The 24,611-nt window shown below is 40.7% G+C and overlaps 1 protein-coding gene across 1 annotated transcript; it reads left to right on the top strand.

Annotated features, from left to right (window-relative positions):
* The first annotated feature begins 366 nt into the window (after positions 1 to 366).
* PLK4 (polo like kinase 4) lies at positions 367 to 22,974 on the top strand. The gene is made up of 16 exons (XM_090036572.1): positions 367 to 597; positions 950 to 1,045; positions 2,580 to 2,675; positions 2,765 to 2,879; positions 6,400 to 7,396; positions 8,743 to 8,843; positions 10,371 to 10,744; positions 11,638 to 11,742; positions 12,208 to 12,310; positions 14,713 to 14,862; positions 15,849 to 15,979; positions 16,829 to 16,920; positions 17,435 to 17,570; positions 19,895 to 20,032; positions 21,019 to 21,125; positions 21,751 to 22,974. Exons 1-16 carry the CDS (start codon positions 568 to 570, stop codon positions 21,848 to 21,850), a joined length of 2,871 nt encoding a protein of 956 aa, XP_089892698.1. The 5' UTR covers positions 367 to 567; the 3' UTR covers positions 21,851 to 22,974.
* Positions 22,975 to 24,611: the final 1,637 nt, after the last annotated feature.

The raw sequence follows: 24,611 nt of genomic DNA, 5'->3' as shown, positions 1-24,611 counted from the left end.
GCCTGCATCCTTCCCCGCCATGGGCTCTGCTCTGGCTGGGCCGGCTAGGGGAGAAGGGGGGGGAGCGGGAAGCCAGGCTCCACAGCACTGGGGCTCAAGATGCTGCTGCGGTGCGAGACAAGAAGCTGCGGCCTCCGAGGCACCTACGGAAAGCTGCGGGCTGCAGACCGGCAGTCAGCAGCAGCACCACCTATCAGCAGCGGCCTCGGGACGGCATTCCACCCACCGCACCTGATTGGTCCGCCGTTCGCTTCTCCCCAGCGCATGCGCAGGAGGCCCGAACGCCGCTGGCTATTAGCCCGCCACCCTATACGCATGCGCATGGAGCCCATTTTCCCCCCCTTCCTTGAGCGAGTGTTAAGCGTGGTGACGTCAGCCACAGCCTCATTCTGGGTAACGGCGCGAGTTTTCAAAATGGTGGCGCGAGGGGCGAGCGCTTCCTTCTGGGCTCCGCATCGCCGCCGCGGCCTGGGGCGGGGCGCGCGGCCGTAATGGCGAGCTCGAACCACCGCCGCCGCCGCCGCCGGGGAAGGAGGAGGAGCGGCAGCGAGGGCCGCGGGCGGCGCCATGGCGGCCTGCATCGGCGAGAAGATCGAGGTGCGGCGGGGTCGGGCGCCAGTTGGCGGGGAGGGGCTGGGGTGGCCGTTGGCGGGGGTAGGGCGAAGGCGGGGAGGGGGCGGGGCGGCCGTTGGCGGCGGCGGGCTGTGGGGCGGGCGCTGCCATGGCAACAGGGGCCGCTGTGTCCCCCTGGGGGGCGGTACATGCCCTTGGGCCGGTGCCGGCGCCGGCGCCGCTGCGCTCCGTGGAAGATGTCCCGGTGGCGGCGGAGTACCCCTGGCAGCGCCCGTGGCCGGGCCGGGGACAGCTCCATCCAGGTAGGGCCAGAGCCTGTCCTCTCCTGCCCCCTGGTCCCCCATCCTTCCCTGACCTGCGTGTTTCTGTGCTCCAGGACTTCCAGGTGGGGAACCTGCTGGGCAAGGGCTCCTTCGCTGGCGTCTACAGGGCCGTGTCCCGCAAAACTGGCCTGGAGGTGGCTATCAAGATGGTAAGTGCTGCTTCTGGTCCAGGGCATCCGAGCCCCTTCCTGCTGCAGCCTGTCCCTCCCAACTAAACGGGTGGAGCTGCGGCAGGTGAGGGGTTTGGTTTGCGCGGTGTGGGTCCAGTCTTGTGTGGGGTTTTGGTGATGAGTGTATGAGGTAGTTTGGAGAGAAGGATGATCCTGCCTCAGGCAGGGGGTTGGAGTTAGGTAATCTCTGGGGGTCCCCTCCAGCCAGGCTTCTCTGTGACTTGAAGCCAGCAGTTCCCAAACTGTGGGTCGTGACCCTAAATGGGGTGACAACATCAGCAGATGGGGCTGGGGGCTGTGAGTTTGGAGTGAGGGGCCATACTGAGGAAATGGGGCCATAAATGGGGTCATGCTGAGGAAAAGTGGGAAGGACAGCTCCAAGCACTGGTGGTGTCTCTCTCCCCAAACCACCCCTTCCTCTGCTTGCCTTGCAGTGGGGTCCACTCATGCCTTCTGTTGGGGTTTGGTTTGAGAGGCAAGGATTGCTTAGGGTGGTATTACTGGACCACCTGGGTGGTTAAAATAGAGTTAGACCAGCTTTTCAGTGCAATGTGTTCTTCAGGTCTGCCCATAAGAAGCCAGGCACCGCCAAGTAAGGGAGAGTTTAGTTGTGAGGAAACACTGAGGGGTTCCAGTCTCTGCGTCTTCATCCTACTGAGCACCGTGCAAGGGTGCAGAGGAACTGGGCTTGATCTACAGCTGGTGCAAGCTGTCAAGTTTTCATTTAAATCCTCTTGAGCAAAGACAGCCTGCATCAGCTGAAGGGCAGACTTTTAATACTGGCCCCAAAGAGTTCTCGTTTGAAGGACCTGACTCTGGTTTGACACCAGAAAGGTCTTGTGCAGAGCAGCTCACATCAAGACTTCAGTTCAGGGTGGACTGAAAAAAATTCCATCCATGTGCAGATAACAACCTCCGTGCTTGCTGATTATTTTTTTTTGTCCTTTGTTGACTGGTTTTATTTTATGGGGAAAAACACTTGTTTTTATTTAATAAGCTTTACCTGTTCATATTATTTTTTGGCGTATTGTATGCCAAAACTTCTAACAGAAAATGTGCAACCTGTCAAGGTTTTTCTGCATAATTTTTTATTTTTTTTTCCAAGGATTTTTAGAATTATATAAATATGCAACTGAACATGCCTAAATATTTACCTATATTTTCATCTTTTTGTTAGTTCATCTTGATTTGCTTGTATAACTGCTTTTTTAAGTTACATTATTCCAAAGTGTTTACTAGGAGCTATAGTTTTAAAAGCTTAAATTATAACATTATGCCAAGTCAAAGTAGAATTGTCCTTTACTCTTTTTAGCCTTTTATGAAGGCTAAAAATATAGGGAAAACTTACAAAAACCTTGTAAAAGTCAGTATGTTGCAATAGATGCATAGTGTCTAATGGTACCATTCACAATGCTAATTCAGTTCTAGAATATGATCTTAAGTTTACTGGAAACTACATTAATTTGTGTGGAAGCACTAAAGCACTATTATAAAACATTCTTTCCCTTTTCAGATTGACAAAAAAGCCATGCACAAAGTTGGAATGGTACAGAGAGTTCAAAATGAAGTGAAGATACATTGTCAACTGAAACATCCATCTGTACTTGAGGTAAGAAGGGCCTTGAAGAGAAGAGAAGACTGTAGAGTACTGTATGTTACAAAATACTTTTACCTTTTTACTCTGCTTTTATATTCTAGCTGTATAATTACTTTGAAGACTGCAACTATGTGTACCTGATACTAGAGATGTGTCACAATGGAGAAATGAGCAGATATCTGAAGAACAGACAGAAACCTTTCTCTGAAGAAGAAAGTGGGTTTGTTTTTATGTAGTTGCATTTTGCTTATTGAGTACATATTTAATTTTGGTGCAAGTTTTCTTTGTATTTTTTTGGTTTTTTCCTGCTTATTTCCTTTTGGACAGTGTTGTGTAATTGTCTGCTTGTTTTTAAAATACTTCACTATACAAGCATATATGCTTGAAATAAAAATTGACATAAGATCTTCAAAGTAGATCTTACAGGTTTTACATTATTTTTTTGTTAAGGTGGAATGTGAATTGGTGACTGAATTGGAACCATCTCACTCCATAAATGTACTCTCTCTGTATAGTTGTACTGCCTCATTTCTAGTCTGTCTGGTACAGCCTCAATTCTAAGGTGGATGTGAAAATAAGGTGGCTGTTTTTGTTGTTGAGGCCCATGTTTTAGCTACTAGTAGAAATCCTTGCTACTGGTGTTGAGAGAGAATCCAGCTCGATTCAAATTTCAGGTTTCCAGGGCTGGAAGTTCAAAGCAAGCCATCTCCACTATATTTGTACACACTGTGCACACTGAATTAAAAATCATTTATATGAGTTTTCATGTTGTTATTCCCAGAATTGCTTGTTTGAATAAGTTTATGCCTTGGCAACTACCGTTGTTGGTTTTATTGCATCTCTTTTTAGACACTTCATGTTCTAGTTGTGTGGATTTTTTTAAAGTACCGGAACACTTAAGTCCAGTTTATTGTTCTTGTTAAATCATTGTATCATCCTTACTTAGAAAGAGAGTTATAGGGCTGGCATAGCTCAGGGGTTCACCCAGTTACTTCCCTACACAGGGAAGGAAAGATCCTTGTCTAAACCATTCCAGCCAAATTTTGCCTGTCTTTCACTTAAAAATTCAAAGGGTTGAGATTCCACAATACTTGAGTAGTACAATCTAAGTTCCAGAATTAAATTAAATTACAACATGCTTTAATTAAAGTGGAAAAAAAATTGAGGAACTACTGTCCACAGCTATAAAGTAGTTCGTTCCATGGAGTGATAGCTTTTCCAGCTACAACTTAGTTTTTATATGGTCTTTGTTCTCCACCTCTTCCTAAAATAAGATCGGGGAAAGGAAAACAGAGCATATTTGGGGGATGGGACTGAAATTCAAGGAAGTTGGTCACTGGGCTGGCTTGTGCAGTCCTGAAGGGTGGCGGCTGGCACTGCTTTCCAACCTATTTGTCTTTACTTTCACTGTAAGATGGGATTCAGGAGCACAGAAGAGTATAGTACCATATAAAGAAGATGTTACTAAACATTCTAAACTTTGGAATGGATTGTATTTTATCTTGCAGTCTAGAAGAATTGCAAAAACACAAGTCATTCAATCTTTTAAACAGCTATTCTGACAGACAAGCAAATAGACACCATTTCTTCTTAACTGTGTTGGCACTGCAAAGGCAGCTGGAATTAAGTTTGGTCAGGCTTAGTTCAGGGTAGATTTGATTTAAATCAAATCTATTTAAATCATGATTTAAAGCGCAATTGAAATCACTCATCAGGAAGCCTCGATTTAATTGTTTTCTACAAAAAGTGCATTCTTGTTGTTTGATATCCTCTCTTCACTGAACTTCTTGAAACTTTGCACTTTTAGAGAGAGGTAAGGGCTTGACTTCATGTACATAAACTTGCAGAGAGCCCAGAGGGCTGATCAAGTCTGTTATCTCCATATACTGCTGTTAACAAGGATGTTATGTGGAGACACAAATCCACAGATTGAGAACTGAAATTAAGCATCACAAAGATGTTTAATGGGTTCTTTTATATTGAGCACTGAGTTTCATTGGGTAGAATAGTTTTCTTTAATCTTTACTAATCTGTAGAGGAACCTTTGGGAACCCCATAAGATTGGGCCCCTAATATAGTCCTTGGCCTGTTGTAACGTATTTATAAAACTTTTCTGAAAAGGTTACATGAATATGTTGTCTCGAATAGTATGTAATTAGAAGTTATAATCCCTATTCCATGATGATGTCTTTGAGCTTTAACATATCTTAAATAAATTAAAACTATCTTTACAGAGGTTTATTTTTTTTAAGCAAAGCATCTTAACAAAAAACATGATTAAAAAATGCAAGTTTTTAGTTTTTGGCTTAGTTTTAATGAGACAAAATCATCTTGGACACTAAGTAACAAAGGATTAGATTTGGATAAAATGGTGGTTTTACATAGCCAGATTAACTGTACTTAAAAGTGGTCTAATGGTAAAGTTGTATTTCACATACTTGGGAAGAATCCTGGGTTGCTCCAGATAAGTCTTTCTACAAACCACAGTCTTGCTGTATTCTGAAGTAATTAGAAACACTTTCTTCTGTATGCTTTTCTGGTGCTTTGCCTCACTTGCACACTAAGGAAGTGTCAATTCTCATAGCCAAAATATATTATTATGATATGTTACTTCATTTTGGATGAGGTCTGAACTCTTGTGTATTCCCTGCAATGTGTAATTGCACATGTAATTGTAAAGCAAAGCTGTTCTAACTATGCTAGAATTAGCTGGCAGGAAAAGGGACTTAGACTCGTAGAATCATAGAAGTAGGGTCAGAAGAGACCTTGTAGATCTTCAAGTCCGACCCTCTGCCTGGGCAGGAGAAAAACTGGGCTCAAATGACTCCAGCCAGGTAGGCATCAAGCCTCTTCTTAAAGACCCCCAAGGTAGGAGCCAGCACCACTTCCCTTGGAAGTTGGTTCCAGATCCTAGCTGCCCTAACTGTGAAGTAGTTCTTATGGATGTCTAATCTAAACCTACTCTCTAACAATTTATGGCCGTTATTCCTTGTTATGCTAGGGGGCGCTAGGGGAAACAAGTTCTCTTCCAAACCCGTCTGGTCCCTGCTAGTGAGTTTATAGATGGTCACCAGGTCCCCCCCCTCAGCCTTCTCCTGTGAAGGCTGAACAGGTTCAGGTCCCGCTGTCTCTCATTGCAGGGTCTGTCCTGTTGTCCCTGGATCATGCGGGTGGCCCTTCTCTGGACTCTCTCAACATTGTCCACATCCCTCCTGAAGTGGGCCGCACAGAAGACTTACTGGAGATAATCACAGTTGTCACATTTCCAGTGTATTAGCGATATGTTACAGTGTGTCCAAATACCTACTGCCCTGCATTTATAAACTGTATGTAACATGCAATAAATACATAAAGACCAGACTTGTGGAAACAATATTACCTTCCTGGTAATATAAGAAGAAAATTTTTAAAGAGTGCTATCCATGTGGGGTTAGGTGAAAATACTTTCAAACTATACTCATATTCTATCATCACATTTTACTCTGTGCATAAATAGAAATGAATAAAGATATGAATAAGAGAGCAATTAGGTTTCATAGACTAGTAATTAAGTTGAACAGTACAGTAACAACAAAATCTACCTCATTAGCATATTTCATTATGGTCAAGTCATTACAATAAAATTTGTAGTACATAACAGCGTAGGGCAGATACAAGGCTATTTACAGTGTCATTTTTGCCAAACCTGAAGTTTAATAGCACTAAATAACTTATTATTTTTCCTGTATTTTAACAGCTCGACAGTTCATGCACCAGATTATCACAGGGATGCTGTATCTTCATTCTCATGGAATACTACATCGGGACCTCACCCTTTCTAATCTTTTACTCACTAGCAACATGAACATCAAAATAGCTGATTTCGGACTAGCAACACAGCTGAAAATGCCACATGAAAAGCATTACACAATGTGTGGAACTCCTAATTACATTTCTCCAGAGATAGCCACAAGAAGTGCGCATGGACTTGAATCTGACGTGTGGTCTTTGGGCTGCATGTTCTATACTCTTCTGATTGGGAAGCCACCTTTTGACACTGACACAGTCAAGAATACACTGAACAAAGTAGTATTAGCAGATTATGAAATGCCAGCCTTTTTGTCAGGAGAAGCTCAAGATCTCATAGGCAAGTTACTTCGCAAAAACCCAGCAGATCGTTTAAGTCTTTCATCTGTGCTGGATCATCCTTTTATGTCCAGATGCAACTCAGCACGAAGTAAAGATTCTGGAACTGTAGAAGATTCCATGGACAGTGGCAATGCTACAATCTCTACAGCTTTTACTGGCTCTTCTAGCGTCAGTATAAGTGGTTACATGAAGGAAAAGAAAAGATTCTTAGTGGGACAACCACTTCCAAATAAACTTACTTTATTTCCTAAAAATAAGAATTCTAGTGATGCTTCCTCTGATGCTAGTAGCTCTTACAATATTTGGGGAATTCAGGGAAAAGAAACTGGCATGACTGGTAGAGGACGAACAATGCAGCTTACTGAAGAAAGGCCACATTCACGTTACCTCAGGAGGGCCCATTCTTCTGATAGGTCTGGCACATCTTCCAGTCAGACTCAAGGAGTACAAAATAGTGTTGAGAGGTGCCATTCCTTGGAGCTGCTTTCAAAACCCAGAGCAGCAATGATGGAACATATAGACAGCTATTCCTCTACAAACAGCTATGGTGATATTCCTTCTATATTTAAGGAGAAGACTTCTAGTAGTTCTGGCATCCAAACACAGTAAGAATATCTAACTTGAAATTGGTAGTGGTCCTGAGATAAAATTTTCAAGTTAATTGTTAAATGTATAATGTAAAATATGCTGTAGTAGATAAGTGCATCAGCTTGCTAGTGCAAATCCATTTTCTTCTAGCTTCCAAGAGATTCCTCCTGTGTGTTCTGGTGCCAGCAGCATGGTGCCATCATAGTGGGAGGAACAGGTGAGCAGGCCCTGAACGTTAGAAGCTTTGCAAGAAGGGCCTGTATATCAAGTGTAGTCTCTATCTGTGTAGCTTGTTGAGGGGAGCAGGCAGGTAGTGGAGCAAAGCCTTGTCCAAAATCAATTACCATTATACTGGGTAGTATTCTACTAACTATTTGTCCCTAGTACTCAGCAGATGCATGAGTGCTTTTGTTTCTTCAAAAAGGTCATGCCAGAGAATCTTCACTTCTGGAACTTTGTAGAAAACAGGAATGAGGGAAAACATTCATCCCTAGTTAGCTTATATAATGCTCGGAAAAATGTATGTATAAATACTAAATATTGTCTTATACAAAGGGTGTCAAACTCAAATAAGCCAATGGGCCATAATACCTAAAGCAGCTAGGGCAAGAAGTGAGAAATCTGGCCCAAAGGTTTCTTGTTGTCTGAGCAACCCACCTTTTGGATGGCAGTTGTGGGGCTTCTTGCTGCAGCTGCTAGTTCTACTTTGTTGGCAGTGCTAGCTCCCAGGGGGTTAATTCTGCTGCTCAGCTCCCTGCACCACCCTTTCCCATTGCCAACTGCTGGCAATAATATTATTGTGTGAACATGTCACAAGTCACTTTGATTCAGGCATAGTCCCTCTGTCACTTGAGCCTGACTTATGCCATTTGCCATAATACTTTGATGGGAAAAAGGGCAACAACTGTCCAGAAATATGACCAGTGAGTGCCCTCTCCCATCTATGTGAGAGAGTTTCAGTCTGGATTAGTATGAGTCCTACCTGGCTTGAATTTTTTTTAAGACTTCAGTATATCAATTAGGTTTATAATTGTAGGAGACAGTTTCTTTTTAGATTACATTCTTCAGATAGTGGTCATCAGTGCACCTTGCCATGAAAATAGCCAGAATCTCCGTTGTTGAAGTTTCTGAATTCCATGTGATTTCCTTAACTATACCAAAATTTATGACCTCTTTAGCGGAAAGAATATGGATACATGAGTGCATACAGTAAACCAGATTATAAATTCTGTGGCCATTCTGTGAAAAAAAACCGCATCCTATTTATTAAGTGCTGTCTTGCACATGCTTATTTTAATCTGGGTTTAATGTGTTTATATACATTAGTGCTTCTATAACAGACCAGAATTGTTTGTTTATTTAGATCAAATTATCTCTGTCCAATGAAGTCCAGTGTTGGTTTGTTAGAACAGAAGACCCAGACCGAAACAATGCGGCAATGGCTTGGAGGCATGCAAACAAATGGTATGCACTTGTTGAATGTCTTCTATATGTAATCCACCATGGGCCTTGCCCAAGCCAAAGAAATACTGTTATTAAGACATGTTAACAGCTCATCTCTACTTTATAAATTAACTTATTTACTCACATGATGAAAAGATATAATTAAGTATGGTTAAATAATCCAGGACAGTGAAATATAATGTTAGTATAAATGAAAGAGAGAGGATGTTGTCTAGCAGCTATGTTGCGACCAAATTCTTCTTCCTGGAGGAAAAGTGTGAGAGGAAATTTAAAAATGGATATGTCAAATAATATGGAGGGGTGGGGGGGCACACAAAGGAATTCTGCTCTGTACAGGTTTACTAATTGCAAATTAACAATAACATACTGTTTAAGAATAACTACCTACAGTGGAGTAACTGGAGTTTTATAGTAAGTTTTTTCAGCATTCTGAAACGGTGTTTTTTCCTGTCATTCAGGTTCCCAGTTTCTCTTCGGCAAGAATTATTAGTTAAGCTTACAGGAAAAAATACATCTTTTTTTTATTCTTTCCATGTTCAGTGCTGTCCAGAAATAGAATAGTTCTGTAGACTTTATAAATGGCTCTGACTGACAAATGAAAGTTACAAACCTTCTAACTGACCTAAGCTCCTAAAAACCTGTATCCTACTTGAAAGTGGGAGACTTAACATTTTTTTAAATATATTCTTTTTACCCTAATGTGACTGTTCTGAGGATTAGTCAAAGAATGCTGCCAGCTCTTATTTCTTAAGAGTCCCATTTATTTATGAGCATATGACATGAGAGAAACAGATGATGACTAGGGCTGCAGAAGGAAGGGTGGAGATAAAAAAACAAAAAAAACCCAAAAAACCAAGAGAGACAGAAGGGAAGGAGGAGTTCTTTGCCATGCATTGTATTATATCATGTACACAGATTGTACATAATAAAGGTGTAATTTAATCAGGGGTTTTAAATAACATAAAACCCACTCCAATTTTACTTTATTCTGATAGTACCAGAGTCCATCCCTTCTAACCCTGGGGAATTCTAACCATATGATGTATGCTTGGAACTGCAGTATTTTTAATGAAGACCAGCTTTTTTCTGCACTTGTTCTGTTTTCAACCCTGTATTGCTTTTGTATTACAGCAGAAGGGGTGTAGTTAATTGTTCTGACTTGGCTGGGGGTTTGAGGTGCTGGATTCAATATCAAAACTAGAGTAGCGGTTAGGTCAGATTTAAAAACAATCTGTTTCATCAAGTTAAGGTGGGAAAACAGCATAACTGCAATGCTAAATGTGAATAATTTTACTTGCAACTTGCATCTTACTAAGATACTATGTATTAAAAAGTAGAATATTGTAGACTTTCTAAATTAGAGCTGTAGCCTGTTCAAATACTATACGTTTAACCAGATAAAATTAAATTTCTTCTTAAAAAGAATGCATTATGGAGGTAGATTATATATAAAGTTTGCTCCATTGTTACTAAAGTGAAACTGACCAGTATGTCATTTAAAAACACTGTATGTTGATTTGTTTTTAGCTCATTTAAGACAGCCTGCAGATTCTGTCAGTCTTGGTATCCAAAACCTCCATTTATGTGACCATCTAGATGTACAACAGGAAATGTCAAGAGACCTGTGGAACGATATAAAAGATAAAAAGAATCCTGATGTCTCCCTTGACAGTGCATGTCCTATAAATCAATTCAGCTCAAAGAAATATGCTTTTGGACTTGCATTTAAGCAGAGCAAAGCTCAACCAGCATCCACATTTGTTCTCCATCCAACTTCAGAGCAAAAAAAAGCCCGGGGCAAAGAGCCATTAGGACATCAGAAGTCTTCACTGCGAAGTATTGTCTCTCCTCTCAGTGCTCACAGATTAAAACCAATCAGACAAAAAACAAAAAATGCAGTGGTATGTGTCACTTATTTCCCTTAATCTTTAAACACTCCTATCTTTAAAATTTAGTTACAGTGGAAATGCACGAATTTTTTTATTAAGAAAATAACTTAGCAAAACAGGAAAAGATATACATGTCTATTGCATACGTCTAGAAATTATAACAATTTCCTTAGAATGCTAAGTCTTAGTCGTAATGGATTGAATTCTCTTACTAGTCATTTTTTTTCCACATGTGGAAAGGATGGGTTTTTTAATTATATTATGATAACTAGAACCATTGTAAGTTGGAAATATGTAACAGATCTATTTTCTCTGTCTTTGAACAAGGACTCCTGAACTTCAATACATCTCCATTTAATATTAATGCACGTCAGTCTTTAATTGTATCAGATTTAAATATATGTAGCTTGTACGTGTTTGCAGTGCATAACAAATGTTTTAACTTGAGCTATCTGCAACTGGAAGTTAAGAAAATAATTCTCTTTCCCCTTATGAATGTATCAGTTCTTTCCCTAGTGTTTGGTGGCTTTTTTGGTTGGTCTTATATCAAACAGTGCATCTTTGTAGTTTCCAGTTTTTATCTTTCTGGCTTCCAATTCACTTTCTCCTCCTTTTTCCTAGTATCTGAAAATGTGTTAGGGCTGACGAACCTCCTGGATTCTGATTCGTTACTTTGGGAAACCACATAACTGGGTATAAGTCTTTGTTCATGCTGCAGAAGCATTGGAAACGTTAAGCAACAGCTTAATCTGTCATGCTGTTGTTCATTTTTATAATAGATTTGTAGTGAACATGAGAGAAGCAAACATTTTTCTGAAGTGTTGTGGAAGTTCGGTGTAGACCTGTTCTGTCAAGAAATAATTATTTTTTTCCAATTTTGTGTTTTTTTTTTGTTTTTTCCTTAGGTGAGTATTTTAGATACAGGAGAAGTATGTATGGAGTTTATAAAAGAACACCATTCTCAGGAGTTTGTAAAAGAAGTTCTCAAAATATCTTGTGATGGAAGTGTGGTAAGTAGTAATTTAACTTAAATAGTCATATTTCCTTTTATTATGTCAAGTGAATATTTGTTTGTTTGGTATGTCAAAAGCAAAACAACTATCTTTATTTCTTTAAGCTCATTTTAAAGTGAGTTAAACATCAGTTTGTTCTGAATAATTTATTTTTTATTTAGTGGTTTGTACCAAAAGATGACCGAGAAGTCTGCAGAACTTTTTTTTCTCTAGCAGTAAAGCCTTGCATCTTGAGGGTAGAAGACCACTTGATTTTAAAGAATACGGATCCCTCCTTTTTGTTTTTGTGCTAAAATGGGCTTGGCTTTCAATTGAAACACACTGAAGTAAAATAATTGCATAGACAGCAATATAATAAATGATCTTACGTCTTAGATTATGAAAGAAACATTTGTAGCTTTCAGGTAAGGAGTATTTTAGTATATTGCCTAATGATATTAAGTGTTTGGGTTTTTTTGGCAGATTGCAGTATATCATCCAAATGAAGGAAGAGGTTTCCTTCTTGATGACAGACCACCTTCTCTACCTGAAGACATCTGTATGTACAGTTTTGACAACTTGCCAGGTAATGTGAACCTTCTTTTGCAAGAAATTGGGGAGGTAAAAGTAGTTTATAGTAAGCTTTGTGTACAATAAGTGTCAGAATTAATATTGGCTGTATTAGCTAGTCCTACTAGCTGCAACTGAAACTGTGGCTGCATTTAAAGCTTTCACCTTTGAAACTTAATAGGAATCATAAAAGTGAGATGAGAGACTGATCTTCTCAGTTTAATGATGTCCTTACAAGAAATTACATATTCTGCTTCTACAATGTTGGAAAAAGGGATAAGCGTTTTTGCGGTGTGTTTTTTTTTAAATAATTATTCTTAGTGTTCAGTGTTAAGGTTACTTAAACTGGTGTGGCAAGAGTTTTTTCTTTAAAACTGGCAACTGGGACTTCATGGTAATTCTAATTTTTAAATATAAAACCTTAAATATCTCTTACAGAACTTATTTTTATATACATCTTGCTTGCACACTTTTGTTCACACACACACTAAGTAGCTTGTACAGTTTCCTTAAAGGCGCTTATTAGTACAGCATTCCTCTTACTATTTTAATTGTAGGTCGTTCACTGACTTTCTAAATTCAGCTGGAAGAATATTTTATATAAAAGATGTGTGTATTGATTCCTAATTAAAAAGTTGAACAAATTGAAGCTCAAGATGAACGTGAGCTGGCAGCATAACAAGGCCATCAGCAAGGTCGATCGTATTTTGTGTAGTAGGAGATGCATGACCAACAGTTCAAGGGAGGTGATGCTCCTCCTCTATGCAGGATTGGTCAGGCCACAGTTGGAGTAGTGTGTCCAGTTTTGGGCACTGCACTTCAAAAGGGACACAGAATCTGGAGAGGGTTCAGAGGAGGTCCACTCGCATGATTCGTGGCCTCTGTGCAAGACCCTGCGAGGGGAGGTTGAGAGATCTGGATCTCTTCAGCCTTCACAAGAGACGTCTGAGGGGAGACTTTGTAGCCACCTATAACCTTATCAAGGGAGGACAACAGGGAATTGGAGATGCATTATTTACCAGAGTGCCCCTTGGAGTAACTAGGAATAATGGGTGCAAACTAGTGGAGAGTAGATTTAGGTTAGACATTAGGAAGACATTTTTTACTGTAAGAGTGGCCAGAATCTGGAATGGGCTTCCAAGAGAGGTGGTACTATCACCTAACTTGGAGGTCTTCAGGAGGAGGCTTGATAATCACGGGGCTGGGGTCATATGACCTCAGTCCTCTTTCCTGCTTGGGGCAGGGGGTCGGACACTATGATCCATTGTGGTCCCTTCCAGCTCTACAATCTAAGAAGTTATTAACGTATGTGCAGCATTTTCTTGTAATGCATTTCATGTGGGTTGAATTAGTCAATACTGAACTACTGTATTTTCTTGCATATAGCCCACACATTGATATATCTGCACCAATCTATAACCCGCGGAAAATTGTATTTTTGGAAAATAGTGTGTGTATAGACTGCACCTGTGTATTTCCCGCACATGATAGTGTCAGTGCTGGGTGCGATTTTAAGCCTAAGTGTGAGGTGCTGGCCCTGGCCACGGGCACTAGCTGCCAGCGTGTGGGGACCGGACTCTCACCGCCCGCCTGCAGCCGCCCCATCGGAGCTCGGGTGCCGGGTGGCCCCCACTGGGCCCTGCTGCACAGTTATGGAGGAACGCAGTTGGGTGCAGGGCTCCCACATCTGGCAGGAGGGAGGCAGCGCGGGCTCTGCTGGGCATGGCCGCTGGAGCCAGCTAAAAAGTGGTGGTAATTGCTGCAGGGGAGGGGAGGGATGAGGAGCTGCGGGGAGGGAGGGGGAGGCAGCCCCACCTGCCACCCGCCACCTCCAGCTGCGCTCAAGCCAATCTGTTGGGGCTTGCTGCTGCTATGACATCAGCACTCAGCTGGGGCAGGTGAGCACAGCACGGGCAGTGGTGGGGCCAGGGGCTCACGGGCTGGGTCTGCTCCACGCCTCGACCCCTGTCTCGGGGCTCCCCCCAACAAGTCCTTTGCCCGGGTTCTCCCGGCGCGCAGCGCCTGCAGCTGCACAGCCCCTGCGCCCACCTCGGCAAGGCAGGTTTTTCATGCCTAAATCTAATTTTCATTAAAGACTATTCTAAAGACTGTATAGCCTGCACCCATCTCTCATGTTTGTAAAAACTTATATAGCCCGTGGACTATATGCGAGAAAATGTGGTACATCATAAGATAAAATTTCCATTCCTAGGTGTAAATATCTAATGGTTGGAATGACTCTTCAGAAACATTATGGGTAAACACACTTTTTAAGTAACTGTATGAAATAATCAAAGATTTTTTTTTTAAGAAGTCCTCATCTTATTTTCAGTTAGTGGTAGCCAGGCATTGCAAACTGTAATGGAGTTAATGATTGGGTGACTTTCTAATGGATTCATACTAAAAATTCTCTCTCAGAAAAGTACTGGAAAAAGTACCAGTATGCAGCTAAATTTGTTCATCTGGTGAGATCAAAAACACCTAAAGTTACCTTCTATACAAGATATGCGAAGTGCATGTTGATGGAGAATTTCCCGACTGCAGATGTTGAAGTTTGTTTTTATGATGGTATGTAGTCAATAAGGTGTAGTATCTCTTACGTTCTACCAAAGTTAAGCCTCTTTAACAAGGTTTTGCAGAAACACTAGTGAATCAAACATTTTGTGCTTTTTAAAAGAATTTTGCCAAAGAGAAGTGTTTACTATATGTTCTAGCATTTTTGTCCATTAGCCTTTATACTAGTTTGTGCACAAGCTATTTAAATAGTGTCAATAGGTACATTAGCTCTTTGCAAATATTATGAGTGTGTTTAAGTGGATGCTACAAGGCAAAATGTTAACCCCTTTTTTCTCTAAGTTGTGGACCTTCTTTTATGAATGCCTGTGATTCCACACTTTAGGTAGGTGTATAGTGCCTTTGCTCTTAATTCCACCCTCGTTATCTAAAATTCTAGTGTTCTTAGAAGATTCAAGCAAGGGAGTCAAGGGTCTGTCTGGACTGTTGTCATTAGAGTAATCGCATCCCACATCCACGATTTGCTCCGTGATTATACAGCTAGATTGCTTCAGATAACCAACCACGCTCCGATACCACTATAGTAACACTAGGCTTGCTAAGGATTTTGAGCCTCATTCTTTTCTGTCATAAATGGGCACAGGGGTCCATTTTTCAAATATTGTGAAACCTGAACTCCTGCCTATGTTTTGAAAGAACTCTTTCTTTCTTAAAGATGATGTAAGTAGCCAAATAGGTCACTCATCAATCAGGGTTTTTTTGGTAATGTTGCTGAGAAGTGCCTGTCCTTTTGGCCATACTTCAAGCAACACCTTTCAAATTACTGTGTATAGCAAATAATAAATACATTCCTCAACTGTTTCAGTAATTTGGTTGTAATTAGAGAACATTTGCTAATACCTGACGTCATTATTTAATGTCTTGCCTTGGAAATCTGTTAAGATAATAGAATATTTTAAGGAATAACTGAACATAGATGCCATAATATGCTGACTTGGTTATTATGGCTATTGTGACTAGCTTTTTTTTTTCTTTTACAGGGGCAAAAATACATAAGACAGCAGGTATAACTCGAGTGATAGAAAAATCTGGGAAATCTTACACTTTAAAAGAAGAAAATGAAAGTGTTTTGAAGAATGAAATGCAAATATATATGGATCATGCAAATGAGGTAATAATTCTTGTGCAAACACTACACAGACACATACACAGTGCCCTGCTCAGAACTTGTATACTTTCTCACAAAGATTCTTGGCATTGTATTCTTCTTTTTGCTGCTGATGCTGCTGGCGCTTCCTGGTATAGCCTCCCAGAGCCTGCACTGTTCCAAGATGCCCTGCATCTGCTCTGTACTGCTACTGCTGCCCTGCAGGGCAGCCTAGAGGTGGTGGTGATGCAGGGTAGATGCAGGGCAGCCCAGCGCAGGCTTTGCGGGGGCTATGTGAGGAAGCACAGGAAGTGGCAAGGGGGAGGGGCTGTTTTACCCCATGTTTGTTTTCTTGTTCCAAGATGACAAACCCCCCTTCTCAAAAGGAGTACTTCTGCAGGCACGGGGAGGGACTTCCAGTGGCAAAGGTCAGGGGTTAGAGGGTGGGACTTCCAGCCCCAAGATGGCGACCTAGGGGCAGGGCTGTCAAGGGGTGGGGCTACCTTTACAGCCCTCTAACTCACCAAAACTCATTAAGCGGCCCTCCACCCAAAATAATTGCCAGCCCCCCTGGTATAGCAGATTAATTTCAATACAACCTTGAATCTCTTGGGAGCCAGCTAGTTTTGGTAGTGAAGGTAGTTTCCTTCACTCTTAAAGCTTCTAATAGCAGTCATGCAACTGCTTTTGGGGATGCTAATACCATGTTAATGACAGCATTGTTTAGTTAATCTGCTATTGTTTATTGTTTAGTTAATCTGATGGCTTATCATCTCTTTGGGTTAGAGAAGAGCGGGGCATTTCAAGTGGAGTACTTTGAAGTACTTTTTTTTCCCTGAATATAACTGAAGTGACCTTCTATTTTTAAATAAGGGACACCGCATTTGTCTTGCACTGGAAGCTGCTGTTTTGGAAGAAGAGAAAAGGAATGAAAATGTTCCCTTTTTCCCAATAATTGTTGGAAGGTAAAAGTGTTGTTTATAGTAAATTTAAATACCTGAGTCAATATGTTCATTTAAATGTACTGGTACAAAATATTTGGACTGACTTGTTTAGTTAACTTCTTTAGAGTCAAGGTCAAAAGGACAGTCAAAGTGCATAGTTTTTTAACTCAGGTGCTTGGTATGTGTGTGTTTTCAAACACAGTGGGAGCATATATACGTATGCCTCACTGTCCAGTGGCCTATTTTACTGCACATTAAAGTGGCACATAAAAAAACTGTGCTGTTGCACAATGTGTTACCTAAAAAGTACGCGCTTGTGCTATTGCACATTATGGCAGCCTAAAGTGCATTTAGTACCTCACATTGGAGGTACCAAATTTAATGTGCATTAGGAAAAGCGTATTAATGCATGTGTAAACATGCCCAGTGGATATCAACTGTGAAGAGAAGTTTAGTACTTCTGGCTCAACCCTCCCTACTTCATATAATTAGGATACACAGATGCTTTTATTCTGACTTCCTAACCTATTTCCAGAAAACCAGGACACACTGAATCTCCAAAGACCCTGATGCTGCCTTCAGTAGATGCAGATAGCACAGGAAAAGCTACCTCATTGGAAAGAAATAGAGCTGTCAGTTCTCCTAGTCAAGTTCCTACCATCAGTCCTTCTGTAAGTATACATGTGTATAAGATTTGGTGATGGCTGCTTAGTAAGAATTAAAATAATACAGATTATATCCAAATAGGTGCTAAGCTAAACAGTTACAGATTTACACTCTGTTAGCTAGTTTTCATTCCCAGTTCATTTAGGTTGAAATGTTCCTTGAGACAATTAACAAAAGAATCTTAAATTTTAAACTCTTAATCTTCAACTAATTTAAGAGTCTGAAAAGTGTGTATGTCCTGCCATACTGACAGCAGTATTAGCTTAAGACACGGTTTCAGAACTTGTGCTAAGAATTTCCCATTGTGTTAACAACTTTTAAGCAATTCCACCGGAAGTGTTGCCTGTGGTTTCTGATGTTTGGGGATTATGTAATTTAGCAATTTATTAACTGATATGGTTCTGGAATAGTAACATCAGAAGCTTTTCAAAATATACATTTTAGATAAAGCTTTGTTGGTTATGTAAATATTATAGAACTCTAACTTGTCATACGGCCCAATAAATATTAGTCGCTGTTCTACAGTATAGCCCCTTCAGCTAGACACTCACCAGGAGGCTGTGTTCCAGTGTGAGCATTATGCCTGTATCCTCTTAAGTGTTCTTTGACTCATAAAAGCTCTAGTATGGTTATTTGATTTCCCAGGCAGAGTTTTTGGGCAGACACTCTATCCTGTTACCCCTTAAGAGAAATAGGACACCATGGTCCTGCTGCTTAAATCCCTAAGACTTCTCACCCCTCTCCAAACTTCCCAATACTTTTAAGGACATCCCAGAGCTCCACCTTGGGATATTTTAAGCTTACAATTTCCTTGATATGGGGCATATCACAGTTTAAGCAAAAAGGCAGTCTTTGTAAGGATTCCACAACTCTGTCACTTCCGCTTATGGAAAAAAACCACAAAGATTATCTCTGTGCCTTTTCCTCTGTCTGTTTTCTATCTCCTAAGTGAGCATTCTTTAGGCCTACGTTGGTGTTCTAAGGAGTTCGGGATCTGCTTCCTCATGCACATAACTTCTTCAGTCATGGAGTACAGCCAGTTTCCTTGGCTCATCTTGCAGTTAATTAAACTGGGTTCCCCTGTTCTTCCCCTCTACTCAAGCTTCTTGAGTCTATCCTGAAACATAGATCCAGTGATAATGCCTATCTTTGTTTTGCTTCTGGGGAAATCTCACTGCTCCAAACCTTTCTACAGGCAAACTTGCTGGACTGGTTGCCTTAGATTTCCTTAGGACTGCTTTCTGCTTGAATAGGAGCCATCAAATATGCCTGTGTTCCTTGGTCTTGTAAATAGATAGCATTATGCCAGTATACAGGTGATTCTCCGTATATGGAGGGATTGTGTCCCTCAGCAATTTTGTAACTTACTTGAGAATTTGCAGCATCTCTAGAGACACAACTCCAAAAGTATTACAAGCCAAATCAAGCATTTCCATGCCTTATCTGCTAGCAATTAAAAATAATAGTTTAAAAAAAAATACTTTGTCTCAAAAAAAGAATAAGAGTAGCATACTTGCAAGTAATGTGGTCTGAAGCCTGTTCAAAGATTCTACAATTAAGCTGTAATAGTAGGGCAGGGGTAGCCCATGAGCTGGGTCTGGCCTATGGAATCATCGCATCCCAGTCATTGGTAGTCCAGGGGGCTGCTAGAAGTGCGCTGCCCCTTGGCTTTACATTGTAGCATGGCCCCCATGCTGCTGCCTGGTGGCCAGCCAGCAGTGCCAGGGGCATGTGGCAAAATGGGTACAGTGCCAGGGGCATGTCTTTTGAGGAGGCAGGAACATGTGGTAGGACAAAGCTAGAACTGAATGCAGTTAAGGGCTGCTGACTGACCAGAGCTCCTCATCACCATGTGCTCTCTGCTCTGCAGAAACACAGCTTTGTGCAGCTGCATGTCCCTGGATCTATGCTGCTCCCAGTAGATCCACACTACTGCCTGAATGTGGCCCCACCCCTCTGCTGTAGTAGGAGATTCTGGATGAGGGAACACAAATAGAAGTAGGAAGGAAAGTATTTGTGATTTGAGAGACTGGAACTCTCAAACAGAAGCTGAAGAAAATTATCTTGCCAGCTTGTTCTGGTGTGGAAAGAGATGGGGGAAAAGATTTCATGTACAACTTATCTGTTTTTAAACCATGAATTTTGTAGAACAATTAAGTGTCAAATGGTCTCCTATGACTCCCAATCTCATTTTAACTAGGAATAAAGGACCACAAACTTCAAGTTAGAACCAACCAAATACTTCTATTGCTAAAGACAGTAAGTAACCACAAACCATCTGATTTCTATTAAGGACAGTAATGTCATGTACTTGTGTTTCTCTTTCTAGATGTTATCTTACGAAGGCTCTGCATTAACAACTGCTGTTGCTGAAACCACCTGCTCCTCCAATCAAAAGGAGTGCAATTCAAATTCAGCCCAACTAGTGAAGTCTGTTTTTGTGAAAAATGTTGGTTGGGCTTCTCAGGTAAGTGGTGAATCACTAACCAACTAGATAAATACACATTTTCTTGGATACTTTATTACTGTTCATTTTAAATGGGTAAAATTTAATTTTGGCTTCACTTGCACTCGGGGAATAAGTGTATTTTGAAATGACCATTTTAGATGCACATATTTGAAGACCAGTACATTGGAAAGTGCAGTATAGGGCAACAAGTGATGGAGGAAGCCTGATATGAAAGAAAACTGGAACTTAACTCTGACAGAAGAAGAAGAGGTGACCTGATTCAAATTTAAAATAAGTAGTTGAGCTGAACGTAGTACTACCTATGTGACAATTGAACAGACTAGAACATCTAGGGCATAGATGAAAAAAGCCTCTAATAGGGGTGGCAATGTTCACTGTAAAGTTGTAAAATTTAAGATTTAAATGGGTAGTGTTAAACTTAACAGTTTTACACTTGTAATTACCCAGATGCTGTTTTAGAGAAGGACATAATTTTCTTACCGTTTCCTGTACCATACGGCTGTGCATGTCTTTGGATAAGCTAGATACAGTTTATACAGGGTGGTAGTGGCAAAAGCAAAAAAACACTGTTTAAACTATAAGTCTAAAAAATTGCTTTCTACAGTGCAGATATAACAGACTGGCATGTTCCTGGTTTTAAACTACTAAGATACTGAGCCAATCAAACAGCTTCTGTTATTTGTGTGCAGCTTCTACTTTAGTTTAGTACTAAAGTGTAGCTAGGAAATGTAGCTTCAGAAGTGACTAAAGGACTAGTTTGTTTTTTGTTTTTAAATATTCACGTGTAACTCCTGTTGAAAAGTATTAAAGAGAAATTGGGACTGTAGTACCAACTTATAGACTTCTTGTATCTAGAGTAGCACTCCTAATCACTTAGGCATTTTTAAAAATTGTAACCCTTAGTACATTGAAAAAAGAAAATGTAGGTGTACAGTCCTACCTTCTTGAAAGTCTTTATGCTATGATAAAATCTTTCTTGTTAGTTGACTAGCGGAGCAGTATGGGTTCAATTCAATGACGGATCCCAGTTGGTAGCACAAGCAGGAGTCTCTTCTATCACTTACACATCTCCAAATGGTCAGACAACTAGGTGAGTGTTACTGCTATAAGTATATGGATTTTATTTCTACTTGAGAAGGCTTCTTACCTTATATTTAGCTTCATAGTTAGTTTCTAATTTCGTCCTTTCAGCTACACAATGATTGGGTTTTTTTGCATTAGTGACTAAAGTTTTGACTTTGTCAAGTAGGGATTAATTTTAAAGATGGATACATGATTATTGCAATTAGAAGCTATTCATATGTTTGGGGGTTTTTGCATTATACTGAACTACATTTAACTAATCAGGCTATTGGTTCTTTGGAAAAATTGACTAAAAGAAGCTTTAATAAAAACTGTCTCTTCAGGAGAAGGTGATCAAAGTTTGGGGAGTGACCTCTCATTTAAATGGTTTTTTTTGTAATAACTTGCTTATAAAACTCTAATCCAGAACAGTTGAAATATCTTTAGTATTTATTTGAAGAACAATGCTCAACTGTAATTTAAGCAGTAACCTGATTTCAGCCTATCTTTAGCACCCAAGTTTGAAAATGCTTTATACTTTGTATTGCCACTATCCATATACTGAAATGATAAACTCATTCTAAGCATCTCAGGGCATAGCATTCATGGTTTGTTTGTTTTTTTTTACTTGTGTAACTTCCTTCTTCCCTCAGGTATGGAGAAAATGAGAAATTACCTGAATACATCAAAGAGAAGCTGCACTGTCTGTCTTCCATTCTTGTGATGTTTACCAATCCAGCTGGCCCCCACTGACTAAAACAAAGCAGCTCTTTAGGCATAAAGGCTTAATAAATGTTTTGCTAGCATTAAAAGTGACTTAATTACTCTGCTTACCAGAAACTTAACATTCAGAAATTCCATTTAGAAGAAGATCTGGTACAAATGGAAGAGTAAAGTGTTAGTGCACCAATCTGATCAACTGCAAAACATTGTAGAAGTATGTAGTACTTTTGGCAGATAAAGATCAGAGATTTGTCCATATAATACCAGATTTACTTGAATACAAGGTCTTGCATGTAAGGTGAGCCCCTAATAATTAGATTCTACACACAAAAAGTTTAAAACTTATTATAATTTTCCATGTATGAAATAGGGCTGACAAGCCAGTCACTTGACCAGTCAAATATTGTTCATTGACCCTTACCCCTGCTCTGCACTGGTAGGCTCTGGTCCCTGTTGCAGTGATGCGGCGCCAGCACTGCTATTCCAGCCCAAGTCCTTAGCTGCAGCAGGGATGGAGACTGCCAGCATGAAGCCAAGTGTGGAGTCAAGGAAGCAGTATTGCAGGGGAGGGGAGAGGGAGAAGCAGGGGGATGGGGACTGGGAGAGGAGTGACAGGGCATGCAGATGGGGAAAAGCAGGTAGCAACTGTAGTTCTGGCTCCAATCCCAACAGCTGTCTGCCCCCCCTACTTCCTTGTGCTCAATTGTAAGATGAGGGGCTTTTTCCACCCATGTTAATAGGGGGAAAAAATCCTTCTCTTCTAATTGAGTAAATACAGTAAATTCTGTGCATAGACTATCCAACATTCATTGTTCAATAATCAATTTGAAATGAAATCAACTGTGTATAGTTTTTTTTCCCATTGCTCAGTCAGTATTGACAATCAAAGAAAATGCATTTGTGCTGTTGAACTGTTTCTACCTGTAAATAACTTGTATTTTTATGTTGCTTACCCACCATGTATGTAAAAAAGTGTATATTTTTATATTTGCTTTTTTATGTTTTATTTTGTAGCAGCAGTTTCTAATTTCCCTGCACAAGCGTTTTATAATAAAAATAAATGCAGTGGTAATTGCCTTCCCTTGATTCTTTTGAAGAAAAGAGTTTTGTAAGGAGTTATCAAGTAATGATATATCAAGGCTACTTTTTTGTAGCAGTGTATGGAATAAACTTGGTTGTAATACTCCTGTTTTTAATGATATTTATGAAAATACTGCCTTAATTTTGAATTAAGCCCCAATGAATTATTGCACTTGCAAAAAAAAAAAAAAGTTATACAGCAGCTTATTACCTTAAGTTACACTACTGCATGCTGGAAGGTTGAAACAAGGATTACAAGACTGGTATAATTTATACTTTGAAAAGTTTACACTTCTTTGAAGTATAGATCACTCTTGAGTTTCACTCATTATGTTGGCTTAAAGCTTGCTTATTATTGGGGAAATAAACCTATCACCTCACATAGTACTTTTAGATACTTAGTAAGTTGCTTTCAAAGCTGTCCATCCACCCAGTTTGAAAAACCTTGAGTTTGATTAGCCCTGTATGTCCATTTTTGTCTTAGAATTCTGATAAAACACTCAAAACTTAATGGACTTCCTCAGTAAAATGAATGTTTACAAACAAGCTAAGGAAAGTGCTCCTCTATTGTAATAGTCAAAAGTGCTTAAAACTAAAAGGCTATACACAATACCTTATGTATTTAAACTTACTGCTGAGAAAATATGACACACAAACTTTTAAGGTAACATTTCTTTCAAATAATGCCTTGAGCTTAAAAGATGAGTTGCTGCTGCTACTTTAGAAATGTGTTGATTTTAAACAGCTTGGAACAATATAAAAGAAAGGAAGGATCAAGTTGTTGGGTTTTTTTTGTTTTTTTTTTGCAACCTCTATACAAGGTAGTCAAGTTCACTGGCTTAATGTGCTTAAGTAATCCTACTCGTTCCTGCTTTGTACTGTATTAGGCCCTGGCAGTTTGCGGGGTAGAACAAAATAGAGGAAACTAACTGACCTGAGTGTGCTAAATGTATATCTAATTCATTTGGTCTCTAAAAATGAAGATTCACTGAGCTTAAGTAATCTGCCAGGCCAGTGTAATTACTGCTAGGGTTGCACTGATAAAGATTTTTTTTAGCCCATAACAATAGGTGATGATTAACCAACCATATTGGCCAATACTGATTGGATATGCAGCGTGGCAGCTTGGAAAGCAGTGTTCAGCCAGTAAGTCTGGCGGGGGGTACAGATCGAGGCCCCCCAGGGTGAGGGGCTGGGGTGGTTGTGCAGGGGATAGGTGGCTTCCACCATTGTGCATGCCTCTGTGGGGAAGCATGGGGGGCATGTGCTCCCCTGGATTTGTGTGCAGGGCAAAGTCAGGCTGCTCACTGTGGCCTCTTCCCCTTGAGGGTTAGGCCAGGGCTGTGCTTGGGACAAGCTGCAGCCTGGTGGGGAGGGGTTCAGGCATTCAAAAGTTCACCACTGCCTGCCCCAAGTGCAGCCCCTGTGCCAGGAAGAGGCTGGCATAGCCCTCAGGCCCAAGCAAGCAGCCTGCCCTCACCTTGCGCACAGATCCTGGGAGTATGTACCACGCATGCCTCCCTGGTGGTGCATGCAGCAGCCAGGAGCTGTCCCCCTCTGCAGCCTTAAAGAAGCTGCCTGCAGCTCTGTCCCATGCCCTGCCCCACGTGGGCACTGCCTGCCCCAGCCCCACTCCCTCCTTCATCTTGGGGGCCTCTGATCTGCTCCCTGCCCCCCTCAAACTTACTGCCAGGAGGCTGCTCTCCAAGCT

The sequence above is a fragment of the Crocodylus siamensis genome, chromosome 2 (genome assembly GCF_052110815.1).
Source record: "Crocodylus siamensis isolate JL-2025a chromosome 2, ASM5211081v1, whole genome shotgun sequence".
NCBI classification, from domain to species: Eukaryota; Metazoa; Chordata; order Crocodylia; family Crocodylidae; genus Crocodylus; species Crocodylus siamensis.
Note: the sequence above shows the minus strand (reverse complement) of the source record. Positions and strands in the feature narration are given on the sequence as shown.